Source organism: Anneissia japonica, unplaced genomic scaffold (assembly GCF_011630105.1).
Source record: "Anneissia japonica isolate Jap-2015-1 unplaced genomic scaffold, ASM1163010v1 scaffold288178_len262860_cov156, whole genome shotgun sequence".
Lineage (NCBI taxonomy): Eukaryota > Metazoa > Echinodermata > Crinoidea > Comatulida > Comatulidae > Anneissia > Anneissia japonica.
The window spans coordinates 30,609-44,111 of record NW_022698840.1 but is presented as its reverse complement, the minus strand read 5'-3'; the positions used below and the strand labels follow the sequence as shown (position 1 = coordinate 44,111).

Below are 13,503 nucleotides of genomic sequence, written 5' to 3'. Positions count from 1 at the left end.
ATCGAAAATAACGGTCATATCGAATGTATATTATTATTCATTGTATGTTTTGTTGTCACTGTGTACTTTCTTATATATTTTTTTTATAATTTTGGCACTATATACAATATGCCTTGTTTTCATCATCTGCATGCAAAGCAATACAATTTTCTATATCTGTTCTATGGACAAATAAAATTTTCTGAATCTTTAATGATGAATCTTTTGTATCAAAATATCCGATTTATTCATTACATTGAAAGCCTTTGATAGGTCATAACACTGACATGATGATAGGATCATCTTCTTGTGTATGTTTATACTGTAATAAGTTATTGCAAAACGGTTTGATAAGATTTGCTAAGATTTTTGTGCTCATGTTCATTTATATCGGAATTTTCACACAAGGTTCATCTGCTTTTCATGACAGTACAGTATATAGATAAGCAAAATGAATCAGTTCAGTATATTGAAACATTTGTTTCCCAAGATTTGTATTTGTAAATTTATTAAGTATTGAGTATTGTATAACTTAACATTTATGGTACATCCAACTGGAGAGGGCAGCAGACACCTTTTCTGAAACATTTGACAGTAGTTCCAGCCGTTCAATAATGGTAGTGGAACGAGTTGGTTAAGGGCCGAGTTGGTAAGGGCCGAGTTGGTGCATGGGCCGAGCTTGCAAGAGCCAAGTTGGTATATGGGCCAAGTTGGTTATGGGCCGAGTTGGCAGTGGCCGAGTCGGTATGGTCCGAGTCGGTTAAGGGCCGAGTTGACTTGAAGCCGGCTAGCCCCCCAGTTGGTCAAGCCAAGAATTATTTTGGTTCCATTATTATTATTCACAGTATCAGTAGGAAGAGCTTAGAAATGGTCTTCCCATCTATTCTTTACTATCTTGGCTTATTTACTGTGAAAATATAAACCTAGGCATGGCCTCCCATCCTAGGACCTAGCCTAGACCAGGACCAACCAGGAGAATCTGTATACTATTTAGTAGTAAGATTGGTATATGCATGGAGGTATTATTGAGAAGGAGATCACTCGGCAACAGATCCCTTTGACGCGACGAACCAATGTGTTCCCCGCCTTTGGATCGCGCGCGGGCGTATTACCCCATAATTCACATTTTTCGTTAGCAACAACTTGGCAACGACATGCGTTTATACGCTTCAGCAGTTGTGCAATAAAACGTTTGATTTTAACCTATTAAATATCTTTTTAATGAACAGTGTTCCCCTGATTAGATTTTATCGGACTTCTAGTATGTTATTATTTGTATGTTTCTGTTAAAATTACTTCTGTGTTCATTATAATTACTCTGATTTTGGATTCAATTTTTTAATTGTTAACCCTAAAATGACTTAGTTTATTATAATCCTCCATCACTCCTTAATTAATATCTGTTAAAATTAGAATTATCGAGTTTTATCCAATTTATGGAAATTCAAGATGAAATATACCATACCTTTAAAACTGATGTAAATGTTTCATTAAATTCGAAACTTTTTGTTTTGGAAAATATTATTATGTTTGGTATTTCTTAAAAGATCAATGTATTAGCTTTATTGTGGAAATAATTGCGCAGCCATAGTGATTGACTGTATGTAGTGCGCATCGAGAAAAGAAGGTGCTCTCCATTTCGCCATGTTCAATTTTTTGGTAAACTATGCCTGCTGAAAATTTGATGGCGGGGAACACATAACACATCAGATTTCAAAGGTATCATGCAAACGTTCTTCACGCGCTGCGGCAGCTTTGTTCTCGGCTCATTTGCATAGCGCTGCGTGCGCGTAGTATTTTCGAGTGATCTTCTTAATAATACCTCCACGGTATATGTACCTTGATTACCTTTATCTTGAAGCTAAAGCATTAATGCTTATTTGCCCCTCTGTCTGAGTCTCTTACATACAGTTAAAACTTCTGGTGATGATTTAGCTAGTGTTCTTCAAGCCTTGATTTAAATTGATTAATTGTCTATGAACCCATAGCTTCAGCTAACAAGCTATTCCAATCATTAATTACTCTCGCACTAAAACTTTGTTCTCCCCACCTAGTTTTAACTCTGGGTTTCCTTAATTTTTGTGAATGTCCTCAGTAAATGCAGCTGATACCTGTAGTTTTGAGTTTTGAATTCTTTCTTTCAGTGGCAATGATGGTGCACTTAAACTTCCTAGCTATCCACTTATGCTCCTGGTGGAGAGAGGCAATGTGGATAAAGGGGTGTCTTGCCCAAGTACATAGCGACTTTTGCACAGCAATAGCTTTAACCCCGACCCCAAGGTTGATGAGCCATGACCGCTGCGCCAGTCGCTTCCACATTGCCATTAGCCTTTTATGCAGAAAAAAAAATGAAATGAAAACCTCACAACTATATCTTCAATACAAAATCCATTTAGGCGACAGATTTTTTTATACCTTGATTTGCAAACTTATTTTTTTAAAGATCACCAGAGGAGGGCGTAAAAAAAATAAAATTAAAATTTTGTTTTCTTATCTAGCAAATAGATTTGCCAAAAATATCCAGATTAAGGAGAAAATAAAAATAAAATTTTATTGTTAAATATAAACAGTGTAGTAACAGTATGGTTTAATGCTTTAAATTTGTATAATTAGAAATAAATATACATCTTATTTTAAGGGTGCAGCGGGCATAATAAATAATTATAAATAAATCTGAATTTTCTTTCTTTTTTTTTTTTTTTGCGGCGGGTGCGCTAATTGACAAAAATTAAATTTTATTTTTATTTTAAATCATAAGTATTGGCCAGCAACAGGTTCACAAAACAAGGCATAAAAAAGCCTTGCCTTATAACTAGAAACAATTTAATTTTTCACTTCTTGGAAACTCATCATAGTAGCAATCAAACAAACTGTTAACTTGCATCTTTATTTCAACTTATTCTAAATATAATCCTCAATGCAAAGCCCAAAGCATTGGTTTTCTCTGAGTGAATAGTGAACTACTATTTTAATGAAAATATGTCTCACAGCACAATCAGCACTTGTGCCAGTCCGGATTAGTAATTGTTTTTTTTTTTTATATACAGTAATTATTATTAATCATTCAAAAGGTAATATAAATTACAATATAAGTTATTTTATTACTTACAACTATCTTATAGTTATAAGCTGAAGTTGAAATATCATTAACAATGTTAATTCATTTTTATCTTTTATTACTTTACAGTATATCATAATTATAGTTAGAAGCAAAATATATATGAACAGTAAATATTTGAGAAATTTAAGAATAGCATTATTTAAACAGAAAACATAAAATATTAGTTACCGTACATAATGGAATGTACACTTCATTTGTAAAGCTTACTCTGCTTTCAATTTATATGAAAACAAACTACAAAACAACCTGCATAGATACAGTATATATTTACAGTAATGAGTATATTATATAACGATAAAATGCAGAGTCAAGATCAAAGGTTTGAATGTTAAGCAAAAAGTGGCAAGATCAAAAACTCAGTTTTTATTGAGTATATTATAAATTAAATAATGAAAGCTGAACATAGATGTGATGTCTATTGACATGGTTAGCTGGTTGGTGCATGCAGTGATGATATAGTTTGTTCCACATGCATTAATTCCGATGACTGGGGTTATAATTGATGCAGCGCATAGATACGCTATATAAGATTGCATTTATTATTATTATTGTTATTGTTATTTTTATTATTATTATTATTACTATTATTTCAGCATTACCCTCAATAGTTTGACAATGACTAAATTCAATTAAAAGTTACCATTATAAACTGGGTTATTTCATAGTAATTTATATATAAAAATTAATCTTAATCCTGGACAATATATTAACTATGTACAATGCAATATCTTAATAATATATTAAATAATATTAAAGTACCATGTAAAGTAATAATCACAGGTGGTAATACAAGTTAAATGTGTTTAATGTAGAAAAAAAAACAAAAAACAAGTAAATCAGTCAATAAAGAGTCTATATTCTTAAATATATTATATTCATTAAAAAAAAAAATAGTATTTAAAATACAGTAAAACCCTTCCTTTGGGACACCCTTATTAAGAGGATGCTAATTTTCAGGCCATTAAACGAAGGGAAGTATATCTCTAACACAATGGCCAACCTCTATTGTGGGGACACCACTTCCTTTAATGGGACACTTTTTTGGTAACGTGGGTCCTTAATATGGGTCCTACTAGGGTTCTGTTAAGGGTTTGACCTTGGATGATAGGTATTCATTCATTTATAAAAAAGAAATAAATTTTAAATCTCTCACAATGGCTGTATATATTTATGTCAACCATTCTCATGGTCAATGACAACCAAGTGTCTTCATTATGATGACTAGCAGAACAAAATCAGTAACTGTATTATGAGTATTGATTAGGGATAAGCTTCCTCGGAAGGAAATGCTATTCCTAGGTTAAAATAAATTGTAACAAATATTCTGTATAATTTCTCTAGTCTGTTGTTGATTTCTGGGATTTCAAAACTCTTGTGTAAAGAGCATTACTGTCCACTTCATAGTGAATGGATCCGGAAGAACCAACTGACGTTCTGGATACATTATCTTCTTCATGTTTATTATCTTCTTCATTTTCGGCCGCCGTGAACTCATCTGTTTCCTCCTCGCCATCACCGTTCTGAGCTATCTCCGATATTGTAGTATAAGTGTCATCATTGTCAATGAATCTGGAGGATTTCTTCGAAACGCCAATATTTTCCTTTTTCTCATCTCTTAGTTTATCATTTTTTCCTTCTGATTTCTTTCGTCTTACACTCTCTTGCTCTTCGTTAATTAAAAGTGTGCTAAGTCGATCAGATATTGACCTGTCGACTTGGGGGTACATATCTCCGTTAGGTGCCGGATAATTTTTCACCTATAATACAAGTATGTAGAATGTCAATTAGAACAGTAAAATCAAACAATTAAAATACTCAAACATTAACAAAGATTTTTTTTTTTTTTGTCGCTTAATCTTAGAGAATCATTTTCTCCTTCTGATTTCTTTCAATTACTTTGTTTTCTTCATTATTAAGTGTACTAAGTCGGTCTGATTTTGGATTTGAGGACTTGTCGACTTGTGCGTACATGTCACCATTAGGTGCTCGATAAATATTCACCTAATCAACAAATATGTAGAATGAAGTTATTGTCAGTTATTTGAACAGTAAAAACAATTAAAATACTCTAACATTAAATATGTATTGTCCCCTGAATATGACAAACAATCATGAAAAATTATTTTGAAATTAACTTACTCATTTTGCAATAACATACAAATTATTGAGTTGAGCATAGAAATTATTGAATTAAAAAAATTGTGTACCCTGATTTTTAATATACTGAATAATAAAATAGTATAACACTTCCAGTGACTGGAAGTGTTTGTATCATTTTTCGCTGTAAAATTATGGGTAAACATTTTTTAAATACACTAGTTTATGTTCAAGTTGATAACTTTTATGTTACTTCAAAATAAGCAATTTAATTAAAAAAATGATTTTTATGATGTTTGGGTATTTGCATGGGAAAATATACCTTCAATAGAGATTTTTTCTTAAAATAATATTTTTCTTTTCCTTATCACTTTATAGTCTATCATATTTTTCTTCTGATTTCTTTCACTTACTCTGTCTTCCTCATTCATAATGGTGCTCAGTCTATCAGATGATGAAATTGATGACCTGTCGACTTGTGCGTACATGTCTCCATTAGGTGCTGGATAATTTTTAACCTAAAAATGAATATAGAGTGAGGTTCTTGTCAACAATACAATAGAAATATATAACATTAACCAAGATTAACATTTTTCAATCTGTATCATTGTTCAGTATGCTTAAATATTGCATACAATTCCTTTGATACAATTATTTGGAGTATAAAATTTATACTGATGATAGGTAATTGCATTGTATTATAATTTATCAGCATTTTGGATTATATTATTTTTTTCTGCAATTGATCTAATATTTTTTTACTGTATATATCAACATACTCAGCCACTCAAATTGTCATATTGACTTTAAATGCTTAAATATTGCATCCTCAACAATTTTCTTTCTTTTTATCTATACAATTATTTTGGAGTATAACATTTATACTGATGATAGGTAATTGCATTAATTGTATTATTATATATCAGCATTTTGGATTATATTATTTTTTCTCCAATTGGTCTAATATAAATTGCTAGTTTAACTAATTTTACACATTCCTAAACATGAAAAAAAAGTAAAATAAGACTAAAATTTGATTTTTTGTGTTCTACACAAAAAATAAATGCGGATGAATTTTTCATGTTTGATTTTGCAAAAGCGCCGGAAACATTAGCCTATCCAACACTGCTAGGGTAGGTCTAGTGTCAGAGACTGGAATTCGCTTTTTTATTTAGGGTCTATTTTATTTTGGGGAGGGATATTTATTTACTGTTTATGTCCCTTTGTTTGGATATTCGCGGAGTGTTAATTCTCTTAGCGTCTGTGTAATACGACTTGCACGTCGTCTTTAAACAAGCTAAGTAAGTTGAGAACCTGCCACGAGAGAGACAAGACGTGTCTATGGGCAGAGAAGAAAAACAGATTGTAACAGATTGCAGAGTTTGATATTGTGTCCGAAGTTTTCCGGTATGTTGTAACTCATAACTCATATTTAGTGTTAATTATTGTTATAAACTTATTTATTCCATGATATTCTTTTATTTAATGAAGTATTTTATCGTAAACTACTGCTATGCTAAGTATAGGAAAGATATGTTGTAAAATAGCAATCAGTTCTGTACATTGCTGGCTTAGCCTAGCACTGATTCTAGTTACACAGTATGTATCGAAATATTGATGATTTTCAGCCAAGTAACGATCTTACTTATTATATGTATTGACTACTAGATGATATCTAAATTTTCTTCCAAGTTACGATTTCGTAAATTGCGCTTTGTTAGGCCTTGCTGGTAATCGTTTATCTATCGGCTTGGGTATTCGTATTTCACTGATAAGAAGAGTGCACATGTGTTTGCCTCTGGGCGACATAAACTTTGCTCAAGGCACTGTTTGTTTGATAATTATTTACTCACGTCAATAGAGGGCGTTGTACGTAAACAAACAAGATGGCTGCGCCCATGTTACGATCGGGTAGCGCTGTAGATTAGCTTTCTACTATGATTTCGTTTGATTATACGATCTTTTATTTGATGGATATTCATTATTTTAAATGCTTATTACTATGTTACTTACGATGAATGATTTTATTACTTATTTTACGACGATAATTATCGATATAATGACGATGTTTATGATCGTGGTTTGATCATATTTGTTATTAGGTTATTTTTATTTTGATGCCATTGATACTGTTGAATATATTCTATGATTATAATAGTTAACTATATTTTATTGATAACGCAAGTGCTTTTAATGTAAGATTACTTGGCATTGTATTAGAAGTAGTTATATTCATTTTTATCAGATTTCTACATTAATGAGAACAAGAGGTATTTGCCTGATAATAGTGCTATAGGAGTGCATTGCAGGTGCGGTTATAATTCAATTGTTTATGATTTATTCTTGTTATATTATTTATATGCTTTAAGATTATTTGGCTAGAGTAATTGAGATAATCTAAGCCCTGTGTACTAGTTGATGCGTTTGCATGGATGATTGTAATTGTTAACTTACAATAAGAACTTATAACAGGAATGCTTCCTAAAGTAAAGTTAAGCATGAGATTTATAATTAGAATGATGTATTAGTAATGACACGAGAGACAGTAATGAGTACTGTATTGTTGTTTTAATATGATCATTAATATTATGCTTGTGAGCAGAGGCTCACAAGATATTATTAGAAGTTTATACTGATTAATTGAGATAATTTGAGACATTGTTTTATGCGATATATTGCTGAGGCATATGATAAATTTACTCTATTCTCTGTTTCTTTGTGTTACAGGGGTTTTTTATTTTTTATTTGGTTCTTATTTTACTGTATATTTCGTTCACATTTCCGTTGTGTTCCAATAACGTTCTTAACAACGTATTCCGTCTATGATCTTCTCATTGACATTTTTGTCCGACTCACGACACTAGCCTTATCTCGATTTAGGGTCTGTTATCACACATAAAAACAGCCAACATTATATTTCATAGGAATTATTTCAAATCCATTAAAAAATGATTCTGACCAAGATTTTGACGCTTAAACAAACATCTCAGGCCTACTTTATCAACCGCAGTGTGCGAAATGCGAACTACATAAACTATTCTCATTAGAGAGGGTGCACTTTATTGACTGTATAAAGTATACACAAAAGCGAGAGCATTCCAGCGGATGGGATCTACGACCTCTGAATTTGCCTAGTAACGAAGAATTTATCGAGAAAATGGTAATCTCCTATGAGAAATAGTCTGTATTTCTCATTTTTTTATTCTTTTGCATAAAACTAAAATTTATGGCAATATTTTCCATGATTTTTATAATAATTAGAGTAATGCATGCCTTTAAAAAAAAAATTCTTTTTTTAGTGAAATTTTGTTGGGAACAGGGCTTTAACTATTACATCCTCAATAATTTTCTTTCTGAAATTCTTTAGGTGTTTGTTAGTCAATGTGGCAAAACCATTAAAAATATTAAAATTTTTTCCATAAAATTGTAATCGAAAAGACAGTTGGGCTCGATGAATAATTAGACATGCGCAGGCATTGTAAAAATTAGGTGGAGCTTAGCCCAGAAAGCTGTCGTCCAAAGGCTCGAGCCTGTTGCCAAGTCATCAAAATGTACAGTAGATGAGGAATTACAATTTTCCTAGAAAAAGGGGCATTGGCAATAACAGATTGTAAAATGCAATGTAGTACCAGGTCCTACCAACTTCAGCTTACTCAAAAAGATTGATTTATAGATACCATATTAGAATAGATTGTGATATTTCCTTTATTAGTCACTTCAGGAAGTACTGCAGTTATTGTATGTTGGTATTTGAAGTAGAAGTTCACTTTTACCATAACAAAATGTTTATACAGGTAATAGGAATTGAATTATTTGCATTGATGCATTACAATACATTTTGTGAAACACCTGACATTACGAGAGGCCATTGAGTTTTATTACACTTTATTCAGGATATGAGTCGCCAGAGTCTGGGGTGGCCGAGACTCAACAGGTGCTGACCAGGCTTCATTTAGATCAATCCCTGGTAGTGACTAGGGCATACTGTATACTCTGGTTTTGTGTGAGACTGGCTTGGCAAGGGAAATTACATCTAAATATTTTTATTATTATTTTCTTTGGCACTTTACATTTCCATACATACTGTACACTTGTTTTAATAGCACATAGTTACATTTTTTATCTTGTTCTTAAATTTAAAACCATTAAACCATTGAGTATGAAATAGTGTAAAATTGCAATAATGATCAAATTACCTTAAATTTTGTGGGTTTTTCTGCTTTAATTGGTGGTGCAGTTGCTTTTTTCAATGCTGTTTCTTTTTTTAATGCTGTGTCTTCAATAGACATGTATTCTGGATTATCCTCTAAAGGATAAATACCTTTGGTTTTATTAGGATCATCAGTGACAGCATTTTCTTGAGTTTCTTCAACATTTCCCTTGCCAACTGCTGCATAAAACGGATCAGGATCATCCATATTTGTTTCATATATTGAATTTTTATACATTGCACAACCTAATTGATCGTCTCCAAACTCAATGGTAATAAGCCGATGGTCTTGGTTTTCATTTATATGCATGTCAGTCTCTCCTTCTGGATGTTCAATCTCACTACTGGAGTGTACTGAATTCTCTCTTGCGCACATCTTGAAATGAGTCTCTTCATTTTTCTTTTTTTCAATATGTGTTCTTAAAAGCAGTAACATTGCTATGAAGACTGTCATAAGGATTACTCCAGCTAGGATTGCAAATATTGTGATTATTACAGTGTTGTTATTACTAGAAGGACTTAACTTTTCAGATGTACTATACGTATGTGGTAATGATGTCTCTGCTTCTACATTAATGGATGTTGTTATATCATTTTGTTCTTTAGATGTTGGTTTAGTGGCATGTGATGTACTGGTAACATTCAGTGTAATTGGTGAATGAGATATGGCTTTGTTGGTGGTTTTAGTTAGAATTGCAGTTGATGTCCCATCAATAGTCTCTGACACTGATAGCTTTGGGGAAACTGTAATGCTAATGGTTGGTGCTCTCTCATCAACTGTCTGTGATACTGATAACTTTTGAGAAACTGTAGTACTAGTGGTTGGTGTCATTGTCATTGAAGGGAGATTGACAATAACACATTCCTTTGTGTCTGTTGATACTGTATTTTTAGCTCTACATGTAAACCTCAGATTGCTTGATAAAGATTCTATGGAAACTGTATATGATAATGTCACTGGTTCATTTTGATTCTGTTGTGTTATTGAAGTTTTATTAACTTCATTATCAATCCAGTGAAGTACTATTGGAGGATCACCTGGTAAACTTGTACAGATTAATGTCAGCTGTTGCTGTCCAGTTTCAGATTCAGTTAGAGTACTGGAACAGACAGGTTGAGAAATAAAGTTCCTTATTGTAAGTGTAGAACCTGATGAAATACTGATGTTTGTGAAAACCAAAGTACATGTGTGTATGCCATGATCAGTTTCTTCAATTCCATTAACTTGTAAAATCTGTATGTAGTCAACGTTTGAAGCAGATGATAATCCACGAACACTGTACTTGGAAGAATTTATCAATACAGTATCATTGTCTGCAATTTTGGTGTTGTCCTTCCACCATATTATCCAATGTGGACTCATTGCTTCTAGTTCTGTCAACTGTATTCTGCATGTGAATTCGACTGAATCAGTTCCAACTTCGGTAGTGGTGGATTCTGGAAAAATTTTAACATTATATGACATAACCATTTGAATGGACATCATTGTTAAAATGCCCAACGTAATACAACATTCCATCTCTCTTTTCAAAACTCAACACCAGATATCTGAAAGAAATAATGATGAAAGCCATATCGACAAGTCAAATGGCAGAGCGGTTATTAAGGCAGGGGTGCCGAAATGTACAACCATAATATAGGAGCTGGTTCGAACGGCATGCTCACCTATGGTTATGGAGGTGGAGGTCTTGTTTTATATATTACTGTCTGTGAATTTAGTTTATGTTTTATATTCTTTTCTTTGTTTGTTGTAGTTAAGCGCCTTGAAGTTCTAGCAATATAAATCAAGAATTATTTAATTATTTATTTTACATCCTTCGAGACGAGTAGGCAGTTACCCAGTGAAGAGGCCCGTAGGAGAGAAGTAAGTTACTGAATGAGCTGTTAAGTCTATGCTTAGAGCGCTCTGATCTTCATGAAGATAGCGCTATATAAATGCTGTAATGTATTTGTTAGCTTCTATTCAAACCAGTTTATATTTTATACCTTTTAAAGAAGTTAATATTTTCCATTCATTATTTTGCAGTAAACCCACACATAGCATAAGTTTATATTTTTTGTTTAACTATTGTTGTTGACTCTTAGTCTAATATTAATAATAAAATTTATGTAAAATTTAGAAATATATAATCTTGTTGGAAGTTGTTGGAATAGTTTCGATTACACGTCATTGAGTGACGACACTATAGTGTAGTACAGTACAGTAGATGTTAAATTTAAATATAAAGGATAAAGTCCTGGCCTAACAGTTCATTCTTTTATCAGAACTTGAATCAGAAGCAAAATCAGTTTATTGCGTTAATTGTGATATTATATCTACCGTGTTTAAAGTTAATTACACCCTGAACAATAATATGTAATTTGGATCCTACAATGTATGTACAGTATGTACAATGTATGTACAGTATGTATGTATGTATATTTTTTACATTGTTTAATGAATTTTAGTTTTGAAATATCCTCGGGGGGGGGGGGGGGGGGGTAAAAACTATAATTTTATCTGAATAAAAGAGTTTGAGGTTAAAAGTTCATAGATGGACCCTTAGGCCAACACTCAAGATCCTGTCGTGCAGTATAAAATGAAATGTTGCAATTAAAAGCCGGGCACGAACTGCCCAACTGCGCCTGATGCAATTCTATGGAGAACGCAATGCCACAACAATGATCCATTCAGACTGCCACTGTTGCACTGTTTTTGACCGGTACACTTGTTAGCAACTCCAGCACACCCTGTAACAAGTATACTCTAAACTGGCAGTGAAAATGTTAAACACTTTGATATATTTGGCCGAAAAAGGATGTTGCGCTGCATAAATTGGAAAAAACTGTATAGTCTGTGGTACTGCTGGTCAGTTGAGGTATTGTTTAAAATTCTGATCAACATTTTATGAAATGTATCGACTTTCAAAACTTATTTATTTGATTAGAAAATATCATTTCGATCCACACCAATCAAACACATTCAGGGGGAACAAATAACTAAGCAAGTGTCCTCCATGTAAATATAATTGAAGTTTGCTTGGTTTTATTTTAGCATTATTCAATTCATAATTACACAAATATTACAGAATACATTCTGAACACAGTAGCATTGGGCAACACTAAAAAGTACAAATATTAACTAAATAATCAGAATGACCCGTGTTTAATAATAAACTCAGTTCAGTTAGGTAATTAGTGTGGCTAGTGAATGTACAGTATTTTACAGTATTTGAATACACTGTCAATTGCTTAATAGGCCTAAAGGAGATCATGGTGTTAACTAGATCCTCTTCTAATAATATAGTGATATAATGAACATTTTACTTACCTAAATTTACCATTCAATCCCCCTTAAATTTGTTAAGTTACATGAGGACTTGTCAGTTTTTCTACTACTAAAACCAGTAATATCCTGCTCACTTTTTACACAATACTGTGAATTGGTACTTCTTCGTACCAACCATAGTTGAATGGCTATGCAGTATTCTTGGTATAGACATTGTACATTCCAAAGCTATTGTTCAAAACTATTGTGTCACCGACTTGCGTTTTTTAAAGGAAGCATTGTAGCATACCATAACACTTGCTCATGTTTGTAGTGACTATTTTCCTTGTGTTATACTCTAGGGTAAAAGCAAGGGCTAAGGTTCCTATGCAGCCATGTAATGTATGGAGGGAATTTAATGTCGAGATTGGTAAATCAGCATAGAAAAAAGATAGTTTGAAAATCTCCATTTTTTTAACTTTTTTTTTTCAATTTTTCAATTTAAAAAAAATCAAAATCATATAGCAGTGTAGAATAGTCTAGTTTTTAAGGAAATTTTCCAAAAAAATCTTTACTGTATATACAACACACAAACTTTAGAATTTGTAAATAACAGGAGGCTAAGAATTTGAGCCTCAAAGATCTTATCTGATATTTGTTGGCTGCGCACTACTGATTTGGGCTATTTGTCATCATTTAAACGTGTCTACTGTTTCGTGGTAAGGTATGCATTGACAGTATGTAGTAGATTCTGAGTCCTTGGATGGGGATCTTGGGGTAGGGGTGGGGATGGGGTAATTTATCCAATAATGTTTTCAAGCAATAGGGCACAATTACATGACTAAATTA

General features: G+C 32.4%; 1 protein-coding gene across 1 annotated transcript; it reads right to left on the bottom strand.

The window, feature by feature from the left end:
• Positions 1 to 2,852: 2,852 nt before the first annotated feature.
• LOC117102753 lies at positions 2,853 to 10,890 on the bottom strand. Its single transcript, XM_033243161.1, has 3 exons — positions 9,394 to 10,890; positions 5,611 to 5,715; positions 2,853 to 4,857 (listed from the first exon to the last, which is right to left on the bottom strand). The coding sequence occupies exons 1-3, from the start codon at positions 10,888 to 10,890 to the stop codon at positions 4,438 to 4,440; spliced, it is 2,022 nt and encodes a 673-aa protein (XP_033099052.1). The 3' UTR covers positions 2,853 to 4,437.
• Between the last annotated feature and the right edge of the window lie 2,613 nt (positions 10,891 to 13,503).